This window comes from Euprymna scolopes, chromosome 5 (genome assembly GCF_053919585.1).
Source record: "Euprymna scolopes isolate OS-2025 chromosome 5, ASM5391958v1, whole genome shotgun sequence".
In the NCBI taxonomy this organism is placed as follows: Eukaryota; Metazoa; Mollusca; class Cephalopoda; order Sepiida; family Sepiolidae; genus Euprymna; species Euprymna scolopes.
In genome coordinates this window covers 77925941-77942885 of record NC_136486.1, presented here as the reverse complement: position 1 = coordinate 77942885, position 16945 = coordinate 77925941, and the positions used below count along the sequence as shown (strand labels likewise).

Below are 16945 nucleotides of genomic sequence, written 5' to 3'. Positions count from 1 at the left end.
AAGAAAACGTAAATATGTTTGAAAAAATAAAACTTAAATATGTTTACACCCCCAAAAAAACGTAAATATGTTTAAAAAAAAACAAAAAAACTTAAATATGTTTGCAAAATAAAACATGTTTAAAATTAAAATATAACAAAAACATTTATTTCTATTTCAAGGGTGCCATTATATACATTTTGTGCTTCCATAACTGGGTGGACAGACAGTAACGCCACCTATAGTTAAACGGAGGAAATAGGCTCTCTCTTTCTTCCAGATTACCGATCCGCGCTATTTTTTTTTAAATCGCATTTCCAAGTTTAATTAAAGTTTTAGTATATGATTTTTTTTATTCAATTGTAAGGTTAAAGTATAGAATAGAGCCTATTCTAAGAATAGGTATAAAACACCCTCCCCATGTTAAGAATGGCTTTTTAAATAATAACGTTATTATTTCAGCACGGATCAATAAGTGCATAGTACCTAAATAAGATAATCTATTTCTAATAAATTCTGAAGATTTCAAAATATTCAAGTATTACCAAAAAACCAGGAAAGTTCGCTCACAATATACATACATTATTTTCATCATATATATAAATATAAAAGCTGCAAACATTAATTGACCCTTTGTTTATTTTTAATTTAAAATAAATTTTGAAATTACGTCTGGTTCAAATTAGGCACAAGTACCTTTGTTTGTTGTATATATATATTTTCCCCCTTTTTTGTTTTTTGTTTTGTTAGCTTAAAAAAAAAAAAAAAAAAAAAAAAAAATGCGCCACATTTTGTGAGAACGTGCACGTTGATATAAAACGGAAGTATTGCCCCCGGAAGCATTACCATTAATAAATATGGCGACTTCTATGGAGAATTGGATTTGTGCTGAACTATCTAATCTCGGTATTAATGTAACGGAAGAAAATGCAAGGTAGTCTATCTAATTACTAGTTAAGCTGTTTCCAAACGATTTGTTCCATTGTACGATTGATTTTTGTTTGTTTTTTTCTTTTCAAATTGAATATATTCTGAATATATGTCAGCCTCTGTCACGTTAACATACATTAAGTGAGTTTCTAACAGTATTTTGTATAATTTTTTAGTGTGAATTCATTTTCCCAAACTTAACGTATTCAAGAAAGTATTTTTCATATATATCGATAAACACAGTGATTTTCGAACCGATTACACGTTTTAAAGTGCTTTTTCGAATCCATATGTAAGAAACCTATGGGACGAAAATTTAGATTTCGTTCCGTTTTAAATTCGGTACATTTTTACATTACGTCCAACTCGCTGTTCACATTTGACATGCCAACTTTTATAGGGTTTCGGATATGCTGACAAGGTGTCTATTCCGAAAGCCGTTCTTAACATTGGGAGGGTTTTTTTTTTGGGGGGGGGTATTCGTTCTAAGTATACCCGAAAACGGGTTTGGGCGGAGGTTGAGAATCCTGCCACTTTCCCAAAATCGCTAAAAAATATGGCGGACGACTTACGCGCACATCACTGAAAGTAATTAATGCTCCCTCTGACAAGTGACCGGAAGTTTGGGGCATATGTCTATTTGTTTTGATTTTACATACGTGAATGAATGAACGAATCGTCACCAAAACATACGAACCATTCTTTCACCTAATAATAAATTAGAAAAAACTTTTTGGTACTTGTGCAGTTCTGCTACCGCGAGTGTATGAACCATTCTTCACTTTCACCTAACAATTTAAAGAATTTTTTTTTTAGTTCGTATTTCTCGCGTTGGCGAAACTGCACTTCTTGCACTAGTAACCAAGTTTACCAAAAAAAAAAAAAAAAAAAAAAAAAAAGGAACGTTTTCTTCTGTCACGGGTCTGACTGAAATAATTTATTAAGGAAACACTTTTATTTTTATTTTGGGTTTGTATTACTGTACACATAGATACGAAAAAGTTGTCAAAAACAAATATATAACAAATAAATGTTATCAAAGGCAAGATAAGTTACTTTTCTGCCAAACTGGATATACTTTTTGTGTTTTTATTCAATGTAACATATTTATTCAGCTCGAAAAACATAGTGTTTACCGATGTATTCGAAAATTCAAGATGGCGTCTCACACCCTCTTTAACACGGTAAGTTTGGACAAAGGTGTGGTACTGGTCGCAATTAGAGTTCTCTGCCGAACGCCCTAAATAAACACTGACTTCTCCCCACGCATGAGCAAAGGACATGTTTTAGTTGCCATAGTAACTAAACGATCATGAATTTTTATCGACTTTGTTTTACTGTTTATGAATATTGAAATAAAAGACATTACTACACATTTATTAATATCTCACTTTTAATCACTTTTATCGACTTTTTTTTTTACTGTTTATGTGTCACTTTTATCGACTTTTTGTTTTCTTTTTCTTAAAATGAATATTAAAATTTCCCAACTTTTCATTTCTATGTGTTTTAGTTTTGTGTGTTGAATGAAACATTTTTTTTTCATTACAACAAACTTATCGACCCCGGTTCTTTGGCTGACAAACGACATCTGTCGGCGGTTCTTGAAACTAAATTACACGCATTCGCTTCATGTTACTGACATGCAGAAGTGCCAATGGTGCCGTAGGTGTTATTGTAAATTAATACTTAGCTAATTCCGTAAAGTGAGATTCTACTTTTTTAGGCGAATTTGCACCCTCCCCATGTTAAGAATGGCTTTTTAAATAACTTTATTTCAGCGCGGATCATAAGTGCACTAGCACCCATTTTGTGAGAAAATAAAAATAAAAATAAAAAAAGGAGATTGCTTACTTGGTGGCGCCGGCCTCGAGGGCGGAATTCTAATCTGAGTGGTTGAGAGAACGAGTCTCTTATAGACTTGGAGGAGTAGGGGGAGGCACTATTCTTCTGTTATAAAACAATTGTGTCTCTGACTTAGCGCCAGTTCTGTTAACGAGTTACTGGTGAACGGTTGGCACAAATTAGTTACTCGCTGCTCGCCGTACTACAAAACTTGTTACTCGACCCAGTAGGGGGGGGGGGGTCGCTTAGGGCATCCTTTGCAACCCCTCGGAGCTTACGCTATCACCGGGTAATCTACTTTACCCTCTAAATAGTTTTTTTTTTCCACAATTTTTTTATTAATAAATGTTTAGTAATTATTTTTCTTTTAATATTCATAAACAGTAAAACGTAGTCATTTAAAAAAGAAAATGCTATTTAAAAAAGAAAAGTCGATAAAAGTGACACATAAACAGTAAAAACAAAGGCGATAAAAGTGAGATATTATGCAAATTCGCCTAAAAAAGTAGAATCTCATTTTACGAAATTAGCTAAGAGTGTTAATTTACAATGGCACCATTGGCACTTCTGCATGTCACTAACATGAAGCGAATGCGTGTAATTTAGTTTCAAGAACCGCCGACAGATGTTGTTTGTCAGCCAAAGAACCGGGGTCGATAACTATTGTAATGAAAAAAAAGTTTCATTCAACACACAAAACTAAAACACATAGAAATGAAAAGTTGGGAAATTATTTTAATATTCATTTTAAGAAAATGCTATTAAAAAAGAAAAGAAAGTCGATAAAAGTGACACATAAACAGTAAAAAAAAAAAAAGTCGATAAAAGTGATTAAAAGTGAGATATTATTAATAAATGTGTAGTAATGTCTTTTATTTCAATATTCATAAACAGTAAAACAAAGTCGATAAAAACTCATGATCGTTTAGTTACTATGGCAACTAAAACATATCCTTTGCTCATGCGTGGGGAGAAGTCTTTTTTTTTTTTTTTTTCCTAGGGTGTTCGGCAGGGAACTCTAATCGCGACCAGTACCAAAGGTGTTATAAATAAAAAAAAAACTATACAAAATACTATTAAAAACCCGCCGAATATATATATCAACTTATGTCACGGTAACATATATTGAGCGAGTTTTTAACAGTATTTTATCCGGTTTTTTATTTATAACATCTTTTCCAAACTTACCGTGTTAAAGAGAGAATCAGACGCCATCTTGAATGTTCCAATACATCGGTAAACACTGTATGGTTTTCGAGCTGAATAAACATGTTACATTGAATAAAAACACGAAAAATATATCCAGTTTGGTAGAAAAGTAACTTATCTTGCCTTTGATAACATTTATTTGTTATATATTTGTTTTTTGACAACTTTTTCGAATCTGTGTACAGTAATACAAACCCGTGAAAGTGAAGAATGGTTCATACACTCGCGGTAGCAGAACTGCACAAGTACCAAAAAGATTTTTAATTGTTCATTCTCGTATGTAAAATCAAAACAGACATATGCCCCAAACTTCCGGTCACGTGTCAGAGGGAGCGTTAATTACTTTCAGTGATGTGCACGTAGGTCGCCCGCCATATTTTTAGCTGGGTACCAGCTGTGGAGCAAGCTTTTCCACAGCTCTTCTCCTCCCCTGCCGCCGAAGGTCGCAGAAGACTGGTGGGGGAACGGCAGTTCCTCTCTGAATGCCGAGCCACCCTTAGGGCATTGTCGGGGTCCAGTGACCTTGCACGGCCTAGGAGGAGGCTATATCAGGATTTAGTGGTGGGGACCGCAAAAGATCCGCTGGTTGAGCGGCTGCACATGTCGAGGGAGGAGGTCCTCTCTCAGTGGAATTGGGCGCCAGCCAGAAGCTTTTTAAACAATTCAGAGTTTTCCATAACATGGAGGCTGGTCCGGAATGTGCTGCCACTTTTTGGCGTGCTTGCCAGGGACTGCAGGAGGGATGAATACATTCCCTTTTGCCCCCGCTATGAGGATGATGAGGATGAAACAAGGGATCACGCCTTTTTTCTTTGCAGCGGAGTTCGGAAGCTCTAGGAGTACGTCGGAGAGGTAACGGCTCGCATCGACCCCGAGCGGTTGGTGCCACTTGATTTGGCGTACGTCGTCGACAACATGGATCCGCCGTTCACTGGGGAGAAACGGTTGGTGTTTCTCGTGATCCTAGCTGTAGCTAGGTTAGTGACGTGGGTTTCACGTCTCAACATTGTCTATGAGGGGCAATCTGTTTCGGATCGGGATCTGGTTGCTTATTTTAAGCATCAGCTTAAAGTAAAGATCAAATGCGATTGGAAAAGATTGCACCGCATAGACTTTGATAGGAGATGGGTGCACAACACTAGTTTGTGCATCCGACGAGGCGCTAGGTTTAAGTTTGTTTTCCCACCCTAGTGGTATTTGTCAGGCGGTGCTAAGGTTCTACGGAACCCAGCCCCGAACAAAGTTATAGAGTAGGGATAGTTAGGTCCTAACCACCACGAGTGGAAAATTCTTTATGTGCTAGACTAGGGCAAGTATGAGAGTTGATCCCGTCCCCCGATTTTATTTTTCATCGGCAATAGGAGAGCTTCCAAAGATTCCCAGTCCACCCTTTGTTTTGTCCCCGGTCTGTTGCCCCTATATGTACATTTATCTTGGAAGACGCCGTCCATTCCCTATGTTACCCATCCCTATCTAATTTGTTTTTCAAATATTGTCTCTAGGTCCCCCATTCCCCACTAGGGAACGAACTGTTTGCTTTCGACCTTCGGGACCGGAAGACAGTGGGCGCTCCACATTTATAAGTAGGTTGGGAGGATCCCTTACTAACCCGTCCCCATAGGCATTTTGTTTAGTTGTTTTCTTTTTCTTTCTTTTTGGGTGTATCTTAGTTTGCCCCCCTCCCTATCATTTCATCCCTCATTTAGTCCTATTTTAATAATATTTAAAAAAAAAAAAAAAACCTTGTTTGTACATATGATTTTGTTTTGTTTATATGTAAATATTTATTTTTTTCCAGAATGTAGATAAAGCCGACTCATACGCTGGGGAGATTTTAAGTAGATAAATTTCATGGTAAGAATGAGGTATTATGGTGATAGTGTCTTAGTGTAGGGAAGCTAATAAAGTCTTTCAAAGACCTAGAAACTAGATTAGAATGACCCTCGACCCCCACTCCCCCTACCGGCTTCATACCTAAGTGTTTTGGACCCCAAATGAGGGCTTGGCAGTAGATAATGCCAAGTCTGGGGCCAAGCACTAAATACACGCCATATTTTTAGTGATTTTGGGAAAGTTGCAGGATTCTCAACCTCCGCCATCCGCGCTATTTTTTAAATCGTATTTGCGACTTTAATTAAAGTGTTTTATTTTATTTATTCAAATTTAAGGTTGAAGTATAGAATAGGTACAAAACACCCTTCCCTCTCCATGTTAAGAATGGCTTTTTAAATAACGTTATTTCAGCATGGATCACTCTCTGCACTAGTATCTATATAACAAATAAAGGCAAAGTTAAGATAAGTAGGTCCCGCAGACGAGCCTCGTTCTGACATTCGGAAAATTTAGTTAACAACCGGTGTGGTGAAATAACTCTTTTGAATGAAAACAATATTTTTAAAATTAATTTTTTAAATTTACTTCAAAACAAAATGTAAACATATATATATAAACAATATTTTAGAAAATAATTTATCAATTTTAAATAAAAATTGATTATAAAGAATTGTTTTTAAAATAATTATTGAAAAATATTGCAATGTTTACATAGCTGGTTCTTTGGGATAATAGGGGCCCCTGAAACCTCTTCCAGCTGAAAGTGCACTGGGGAACCACCGAAGATTTACCGTTTAGTTGATTTTTTTTTTTCAACTGTTTACAGGTGTATTCGCGTCTGCTGCGAGCAAATATCACAGTTTATTTTGTCGCTGACACAAATTATTTACACAAGTAACACCTTCATTAGCCCGTGGCTCATTTAATTGTCATAAACTATTTACTCCCTGGCAGAGGCAAAAGAAATCTACAAATTACAAAAGCCGTACCTTAAACTCAAAAGTTATTCAATAACAACAGTAAAGAAAGTTTATTGGTTCTGGTACAGTCCAATTGCAAAATGGTGAGCTGGTTTTGCCTCCATATCATGGAGCCTATAGTGTAAACTCCTTTTGGTGGAGTGATGTTAAATGGGCTGGTAAACAGTAAAACAAAATAAACCAAATACAATACGCAAAAGTCCAGCCAGAATTCGTCACTGACAACTTTCTCAACTTCCAGTACGTCTCTCCCCACTACCTCTGCCAACACATTTTATCAGAAAACTGACCCAATTCCATTTGCATACGTATGCAGTGAAAGATGAGATCTCGTGAGATTCCACAAGACTACACCTTATAAATCCATGGCTGCCATCTTTAATTTCTCTTTCTCTCCGATCCCATCCGAAGGTAAGTTGTATGACCGCACGACACACACACACACACGGGAGCGCTTTCCTCTTTGATTATTACATTATACTCAACATGACCCCAGTATCTAAAATTTGTGCAAAAGCTAGAGTTGAACAATTTCCTGACGATTTTTATGCAGAAGACAATATGCTATTCTGCAAATTTTGTCTACAGTGTCAATATTTTTAGGATTGATACATTAAATCAGAAGTTCATATCAGAAAAAAATCTTCAACTGAGCCATCTCAAGTGAAACAAGACAATTACAATGTTCAAAAGTAAAGACAAGCGAGATGAATTTATTCTTGATTTTTTTTTTTTAATTTTTATTTTTATTTTTTTATTTTTTTTTTTTATTTAAATTTTTTTTTTACATGTGCACTTTATCGGACGTTCCCCTTCATAAAATTTATAAAGTGAGACCATTTTTACTAAAATACTGTAAAGAAGGTGGCTCTATTCCAAGTGTTAATTGTATTAAGGAGCTTCATCTTCCAAAATTATTTGCTTGTCATTTTGCTGCTTTAAGTCAAGCTTGCGAATGCATGTATTAGTATCATAACGGATGAAACAGACTGTCGTGACGACAGCATTTTAAATATTGTTGCAGACATTCGTGGTGAATAATTTGTTATTGATGGTGTTACCTTGTCAGAATGCAATCATCAAACTGTAAGTCAAGCATGTGTCTGAGCTATAACTTATTTTGACATAGAATTTGAAAAGATCCTTGCTTTTGTAACAGATTCAGCAGCCTATTGCAAAAAAGCTCAGAAGTCTTTACAAATATCTTTAACAACAGCTACCATATGTTGTTTGGCAGACATTTTAAATCTAGTTGGTGAAGTATTCTCAAATTAGCCAGCATTTGATGTTATCCAGCTCACTTTCATCAAATCAGCCTTTTTTAGAAAGCGGAGTCGAAAAAAAACAATATTTGAAATAGCTTGAAAATTATTTGCCTGAAGAACAAGTGAAACTGCCCCTAGGGATCTCAACTGTGAAGGAGTGGGATTTTGCTGTTTGTTGGTATTTATGTCAAAGGGGTACAAGTGCTCGCAGTTCGTCGGGGCATTAATCGTTGTAGAACAGGCAGAGGGATGCTACATTTCGTTGATGGGACAGAGGCTGAAGCTTAGATGACAGTTCAGGACCTATCAGGTTGGCGACTCTCTTTTGAACCTTGTCTAGGAGTGAGACTAGTAGCAGATGCACCAGCCCAAATATGACAACAATACTCCATACATGGGCGAATGGTGGCCTTATAGAGGTACAGGATACTTTCAGGCATTAGTAGCTTTCTAGCATGGTAGAGAGAACTTGCCTTTTTCGCAGCGGTCCTGGCAATGCTCTTAATGTAATTTTTCCAACTCGTGTTTCCTGTGAATGTTAGGCCGAGGAGTTTGAAAGATGTACTTTCAGATAAAGAATCTTTGGTCATTGCTATTGGTGGTAGAGAAGGTTTCTTGAAGGAAACAAGTTTAGTCTTGGCAGCAGTGAATGTGACCATTCATTTTTGTCCCTATTCCACTACAGATTGGAGGTCGTCCTCTAGTGTTTCTGCCATTTCTTTAGATGTGTTCATTTGTTTTCCTGTTGTGTCTGTTATAGAGCGTGGTGTCATCAGCATATATACCCATCTCACAATTTTGTCAGGGAGGTCATTTATGAATATTAGAAATAATAGAGGTCCAAGGATAGAGCCCTGAGGCACTCTCGCATGTATATGATTATTTCAATGTATGACCGTCGAGGACAGCCTGGATTTTTCTCTTATCTAAGAAGGATTTAATTATGTTAAGCATTCTTCCAGTCATACCATATGATCTGATTTTCCTGAGAAGACCTTCATGCCATACCCTGTCAAAAGCCTTGGATACCGCTCTGCTTTGTCAAGTCAATGATATATATGCTCAGAGATTACAGTTAGGATGTCTGCCGTGTAACTGGCTTGCCTAAATCCATATTGTTGGTCAGCCAGAAGTTTAGCATCTGTAAGGTGATGGACTAGAGCTTGGTTAATTAGGAACTCAAATATTTTGGTGAAAAGTGGGAGGAGGCTAATGGGGCGGTAATTTACTGGGTCAGTTCTTTCGGCAGAATTCTTGAAAACTATTACCACAGAACCAGTTTTCCAGGAAAGCAAGATTCATTAAGGCATTTGTTGTAAAGTTTGGAGAGAACTGGAGCTACTTCGGCGGAGCACTTTTTTAAAAGCACAGTCAGGATGAGATCAGGTCCGCATGCTTTTGAAGTGTCAAGATTTTTTATGATAACATGCACCTGAGAAGGGGTGATTTTTAGATTGTCTAGTGTGGCATCTGTCTGCAAAGGAAAGACCGGGAGAGGGTGGTTAGCAGGGTCCAGTGTGGAGTTGGAGGCAAACCGACTCGCAGTGGGATAAACAACCGATTTTGGGGAAATTCACTTTTGGTTCATTAAATACAAATATAAATTAACTATGAACAGTTGTTATAATAGTAAAATTTGACAAGGAATCCATTTTTGAGGTTTATTTCAAGCATAGAACAAAAGAAATCGAAATATAGCTATTTTTATGACCGCACGTCTAAGATTGACATGCCGATAATTTTCAGTTTTTTTCTGAAGAATGTATACATAATTACATAATTTCATGGTAGCAGCACCCGCCAGCACACTCCATTGTGCAGCTGTTTTGCAATCCGATTGTGTGTTCTTTACTCAGTAATTTACTAGTACTTTTTTCCTCGCCACTACAGAAATTGGTAGACATTCCAAATTTATTTGGGATTTGCAAGCGGTGTGCTTGCTTGTTTTGTGTTTAGTGTGTTCTTGAGGTAAAAAAAACCTGCATGTGGTTGGAAAGGTTTTTTGGTCATAACGCTTTTGTTTCAGCATTACCAATATGAGTCACTAGAATTAGGAGAGTGGGCTGGCCCAGGGGAGGAGTGAGTTGATTATCATTTATGCACTCTGAGCATTTCTAGTTTTTTGGGCTAAGATTGTCATTATCTTTTGAGTTCCATAAGGTGCTTAAAGATTTAGGTAAATGTTTACTTTAACTACAACAGAACACCGACCAATAAAATTTATTTTTTTATAGGTTTTTGAGGTCACTGACAACGAATCTGATATTCAAACCCGTTGAAGATTTACCGTTTGCATTGTATTAACCCCTGAACTCGTACTATTTTGTGCCATCTCACCGCCTTCGTTTATGCTATTCTTACATGATGCATTCGTGTATGCACGCACGTAGTAAAGTGACTTGTCACATCGCGGAATAATTTTTTAGACATTTAAAATAGCAAGTCTACAAAAACAAAATGTGGTTCATTTTTCTGTGTTTTTGATGTTTTTTTAATTGATCTAAAAATATAAGTTTTCACAAGCGGTTTACAAAAGCATTTTTATTGTTTTATTTTATTTTTTTATATTCAATGTATTGCAAAGGGATTAGATGTTTATCCATAATTTTTTTGCGGCTGTAATTTCATTTTTAAATTTTTTTTTTTTTACCCAAAATCCAGCAAAAGTCGTAATTTTTTTTAGTATTTCTGAAGTCATTTACAGCTGATTTTTGAAAGGTTCTAGAGGGTGCCTAACTGCTAGTTTACCATTTGCAAAACAAAAATGAAAACAGGTGATCAAGCATAACATTGAGATGAATATTCTCGAAAAATGATGAAATTGGCGAACAAATCACTAAAATTTGAAAATACTCGTTTTTAATCTCAATATATTTTCTAAACCGGGAACTGGCACAAAAGTATTTTAAACTGATCATATAGTGCTTTAAAAGAGCTTTCTGGATCATATATGGTTTAGTCTGTGCCAGACCCCGGTTTTTGGCCTTTTTTCTTGGAAGATGAAATTTGACATTAAAAATCCTGAAAAAATTACTAGATTTTGTACATTTTTGGTGTGAATTTATTAATAAGTACTTTTTGAAAAAATACTCAAACTGCAGGATGAAAGTGATATAGACACTAATTATAATTGTTTAGTTGTCCATATGTAAGTTTAAAGTGACCTTGTTAAATATTTGGGACTTCATTGTTTCAATTTTCAAAATATGGTGATCTAACAAAAAAATTTAAGATAAAAAATTAAAATCCAAAATTTTTTGTCGCGTCTGCCAAATTAAATGCCATAACTTGAGAAATACTTAAGGTAAAGATTTCATTTTTATGGCATTTGATGACAAATTTTATACTCTCTAAAACTGATCCAAAGGCTGCTTGAAGACATTGGATTTTGGCCTATTTCCACCCTTTAGCCCACTGTGCGACTGGCAAGCATGTTAGCCTTCTCGGTTGCTGAGCAAACAACCTCATGATTGTTGGATAGTGAGGGAATTGTTGATTGGCCATTATTTACTACACTATTGTAGATTTTCCAGAAGTCACGGGTTCCTAATTTCTGTGTTTTGATGCGTTTTTTGGTGGTTTCAGTAAATTCTCTCTTAGCTGTCGCTGTTTCTTTCTTATTTCTGGCTTCTATATACTTCTGTCTGTTTGAACTGGACTTATGTCGGTTAAATCTACGGTATGCATGCTGCCTTTGCACGATGGCAGCTGCACAAGTAGAAGTAAACCATTGGGGAGAGTGGAGCTTGCTATAAAACTTCCGCATGGGAACATGTGCTTCAATTGCTTTTTTGAACCATTCAGTGGTCTCATTTGCACACTGTTCAGCAGGAACTGAATTCTGAAAAGATATTTTACCATGGGGCGTATCTAATGAGATCCCTGATGGCTTCCCAGTCAGCCTTTTTATATCGTTGTTTTGAGTAATGGCTCTTCCATTTTGTGTCTAGAGTTTAGAGCGATTTCAACTATTATCACTACATGATCAGCATTCCCAAGTGGGCTGTGGGCATTCATAACACCATCATTGGGAACTGTGGTCAGAAACAGATCTAGAAGTGATGCGTGTTCTTGCTGGTCAGGGAAATGGGTTGGAAACGTAACCATCTGTGATAGGGAATGAGATATAGAGAAGCTATGTGTTGTGCTACCAGCTGTGTCTGTAAGTAGAAAATCCAAGCCAGTTGTTGTGGTGGACAACATGCACTTGTGCGCTAGTGTTGAGGTAAAGTGCTGTATCTATGCTGTCAGAGACTTTGTTTATTAGGGTACAGTCGAGGGAGAGCAGTAGAGAAATAGAATAAAAGTTTTATAAGATTTAATTTATCAATTTTCTCTTAAAAAGTATTAAAAATTCAATAAACATAAAAATAAGGAAAATTAAATTTTGTAGATGTGAAAATGGAAAAAAAACGGAATTAACTAAAAGTAGAAACGGAATCACGGAAAGTGTGTGTGTGTGTGTGTGTGAAAAGATTATGAGCTTTTTTTTTTTTTTTTTTTTAAAGCATGAAAAACGGTGTTACTTTTTGTATTTAATATTTTTATTATTTTTTATATTTCAAGCGGGCCTCCACTCTTGGTCACAAAAAAATATCGAAATGAAAAAGAAAGCCGTTGAAAAAAAACTGAAAATTTGTAGTGCGGACAGCGTTCATTCCTAGCAATCATGTTCGAAAAAGTTTACATGGATTATTTTAGCCATTTGTGGAAGAAAATTGTATTTTCGTATTTAAAATTTTAAAAAAATGTTGCAACGTAATAGCGTTTAATTCAAACGGCAAAAATGAGACGCAGTTGATTTCAATATGTATATTGGAATGGAAATGAGATTGTTAAGCGGTAACAATAATGTAATTAATAATTATGATAATGATAGTACAGTAAAGTATTAATAACAAAGGTGATAATTCTAAATAATAATAATGAAACTTCTCGTGTTTATTTTACAATAAAGTTAATTTTAACAAAGCGAACCAACATTGTTGCATAAAATGTTTTTTTATTTGTCGATAATTCTTTTATAATCATGGTAATATGACAACAAGAATGATAATTTTGTTAAATTTATATGCGAGAGTGGTCCTTGCTCTAAAGTTTACCTATTTTACTTCACTTTTTTTTTTTTTCGGTAATTTGATAATCGTTCCTGTCAACAAATAGAAACCCACCAAATAAATGTAAAGAAAAAATAAAAACTATTGGCAACAGGAGTGATTTATATAAAATTGCTGCAAAAAGAATGTTAAAACCAGACCAGAAAATAGTTTAATTTGACTTTTTTGGATTTTTTATTCCTAAAAAATTTGCCTTTAAACAATTGTTATCTGGGTCATTCCATGTCAATTCACCAGACCATTACACCCACCGACTCGGAATTACTTGAAATTTGGCACAAATATTCCCCTTCATGAGTTAGGAAAATTTGCCAAATTATTTGGTCCTAAACCTTACTGTTTGGATTTTAGGGGGTGTGTAAAATTTGCATATTTTGCTTCCAAATTTATGCCGTGAAACCGTACGGAATTTCAGTGTTTTATAAAATAAGAAAAAAAAAAATACTTCCACTTATTGAATATTTCTGAAATTTGGTAGAAAGGGCATTTAGGGACTGTAGAATGCAAATATCTAATTATTTTAACTCCATACCTGGTAGAAAATAAAAATTTTGCTCTCCCAAAAGCATGTCCCCCAAATAATCAATTTTTTTTTTTACCTATGTAGCTTATGATTAGTCTAGAGAAAATATGTCCTCTTCAATTTTCATATTTTGTTTATAGCATCTACTATGACTGTGAGGGTGTCTAGCCTACTTTAGGTGATATGGCCCTGCCAATTTTATAGTCTTTTTTTTCCCTATGTACGTTAAGTAATTCAGTGAAAGATTGATAAAGACAATCATCCTAATGCTCCCAAACTTCTCAAATGTTCATATTGTGTTAAGTAATTTCTTAAACTATTCAATAAGATAGTCTTTGTTAATTCAAAAAGAAAATAATTTAAATATATTTTGCAGATATTGCATTTTGTATGGTACCGATAGATTGTCTTGAACAAGTGATAAACATTGACTCATGCAATAGGATCAACACTTTATAGAGTTTTTCTTGATGGCATTAAACATTTAGTTTTTCAAAAAGTTAATTTTATTAAACTAAAACCTTTATTTTTTTTTTTATTTAGAAGTGATAATATAATGTATTTTTCATTAGTTTAAAACACTAAGATTAAGCTACACTGAGCAATAAATTTTTTGTAGACTATTGGTTAAACATAAGATATCTGATAGGTAATAATTGTAATAAATTTAGAATTAGGCCAACTGTGAACTCTGAATGACCCTCCTCTAAGCCAGGCTGGAACTTGTCTGTGGCACCTAAAATATTTATTAGTCACTTTTCCTCTAGTATCCAAAGAGAAAGGTAGCATTTTGCTACTTGGATTTTTTACTAGCACACAGAATAATTGAAGTATTTTTTTTTTTTTTTTTTTTTTAGGTAAAGATGAATTGTTCTATTTGTAGTGAGCTAACAGTTGAAACAAATACTAATTTATTCCATGATAAACAGGTTGGATTAATTTCAGTGGATCATTTGGATGCAATGGATGTAAAGCTTATTGCCTATAGGACAGGACTTGATAAGGATGAAATACAAACTATCTGTGACCATCACAATCAGACCTTGTTAACTAAGTATGAGTGGCTTGAAAAGAGTTGTTGCAATCCATTTAAAAATCATAAGAAGCAAATTAAAGGCAGTTTGAAAGCAATTTCTTTGAAGTTGGCAGATAAAGCAAAAAGCTAAGTTGTTACTTATTCCAGGCAAGAAACTCTGTCCTAATTGTCGAATACGAATCAGCAAACTTCTTGATGATGAAAAACAAAAGTGTGTATCGGATGAGGAAATGCAAGAGCTTGATGCAAGTACTTTGACGGAAACAGAAGACAAATATCAATGAATGTTTCTCTACTATTGGAATTTCTCCAATGAAAAAAGGGCTTCATAACTCTGGAAAGGCCCGTTTAGGTAAGAGAAAACTTTCCTCGGCAATACAAAGACCAAAGTCAGTAGGTCATTAAACATTGACTCTGAGCTGTTATGTGATGAACCTTTAAAATTAAAAAGTGAGATTTTAGATAAAGCTAAGTGCTTTGATAAAATGATAGAGGTTCTTGCAGCAAAAGTGAAAACTGTGGAATCCACTAAAATGAAAATACAGATCTTGACACTTCCCCCTACCAATTGGTCACACAAAAGTCATGAATGTATTTGGTGTTTCAGAACACATTGTACGCAAGGCTTGCAAATTGTGTTTGGAAAGCAGTATTTTAGCTGTGCCAGAACAAAAACAAGGTAAGTCTTTACCTGGTGATATTGTAGAGTTAGTGCAAGCGTTTTATCAAGATGAGTACACTCGATTGATGGCAAGCAAGAAAGACTGTTAGTATTAGACGTAATTTACATCGGCAGAAGACTCGTATTGTGCAACCTAAATGAGGTCTTCAGAGCATTCAAGGAACAGAATCCAACAGTATCTTTTAGGGTTTTCAAAATTTTGTAATCTTAGACCAAAATGGTGTGTCCTTGCTGGTAGTGCAGGTACGCATGCTGTATGTGTATGCACTATCCACCCAAACATCAAACTATTACTGGAACCATTGAATGTACTGTATCAAGATCTCTTGAAGTATATTGTCTGCAATACAAGTAATAGACAGTGTATGATTCATAGGTGCCCAAATTGTCCTAAATCATCACAGAAGCTGGAAAAATTTCTTTATGACACCCTTGAAGAATGTATTGGTAATGAAAACTCTATTGAGTTCTCCCAATGGACAACAAGTGACAGATCAACTTTAATAACTCACAAGGAATCCTGTCAAGCTTATGTGGATTTAGTTATTTTGCAATTAAATAAATTAGCACCTCATTCTTACTTGGCTAAATCACAATCCAGATATTTAAAGCAAAAAAAAAAAAAAGATATCAGTGATATTATTGCTTGGGGATTTTGCTGAAAATTACAAATTTGTTATTCAAGATGAGATCCAGAGTTTTCATTGGAGTACCTTTCAATGTACTTTACACCCAGTGGTACTCTATTTTAAACTTGAAAACACAATGCAAAGTCAAAGTTTTTGTATTATATCGAGTGACAATTCCCATGATGTGGCATTTGTTTATATGGTACACAAAAACATTATCGAGGTGATCAAGGCTAATTTGCCAAATGTGAAAAGTATTGAATATTTTACAGATGGTGGTGCAGTACAATACAAGAATTATAAGAACTTTGCCAATTTATGCAACCATCAAAAAGATTTTGAACTTGATGCAAAATGGAACTTCTTTGCAACTAGTCATGGTAAACAACCATGTGATGGCATAGATGGGACAGTGAAAAGGATAGTAGCAAAAGAAAGTCTATGAAGACCAAATTCCAAACAAATCCTTTCCACAGAAACTATGTTTGAATACTGTAAATCTGCAATTGAAGGAATCAAATTCATTTTGATTAAAAAGGAAAGTTGAGCAAGCAAGAAGTCTCACTATTAGATTTGAAAATGCATCCACAGTTCCAGGGACAAGAAGTTTTCATCAATTTATTCCACTTGACAGAGATAAAATAGCCATGAAACAATGTAGTGAAGATGAAAACTATGAATTGATATATGACTTCTTTATTGAGGTTGAAGAAAAACCAATGAAATTTGTTGTTTCAGAATATGTTTGTTGCAGATATGACAGTAACGTTTGGATTAGCATGATCCTAGAAATTAATATGGAAAATAAGGACTTGCTAATTAAGTTCATGCATCCAGCTCTTCTATCACATTCATTTTATTGGAAAGAGGATTTTAAGGATATATGGTTTGTGCCATTAGTAAATATTCTGTGCACT

At 35.0% G+C, this 16945-nt stretch overlaps 1 protein-coding gene across 4 annotated transcripts in view; it reads left to right on the top strand.

The window, feature by feature from the left end:
* The first annotated feature begins 756 nt into the window (after window positions 1-756).
* The window catches only part of LOC145276869 (activating signal cointegrator 1-like), a 158541-nt gene continuing 142352 nt past the window's right edge, over window positions 757-16945 (top strand). The window contains exon 1 of one of the 4 annotated variants that reach the window (XM_080128273.1): window positions 757-913. In XM_080128273.1, coding sequence (XP_079984399.1) covers window positions 837-913 — 77 coding nt within the window. In that variant the 5' untranslated portion in view covers window positions 757-836. The remainder of the gene's footprint in view (window positions 914-16945) is intronic. The other 3 variants (XM_080128272.1, XM_080128274.1, XM_080128271.1) reach the window with 3 other exon arrangements.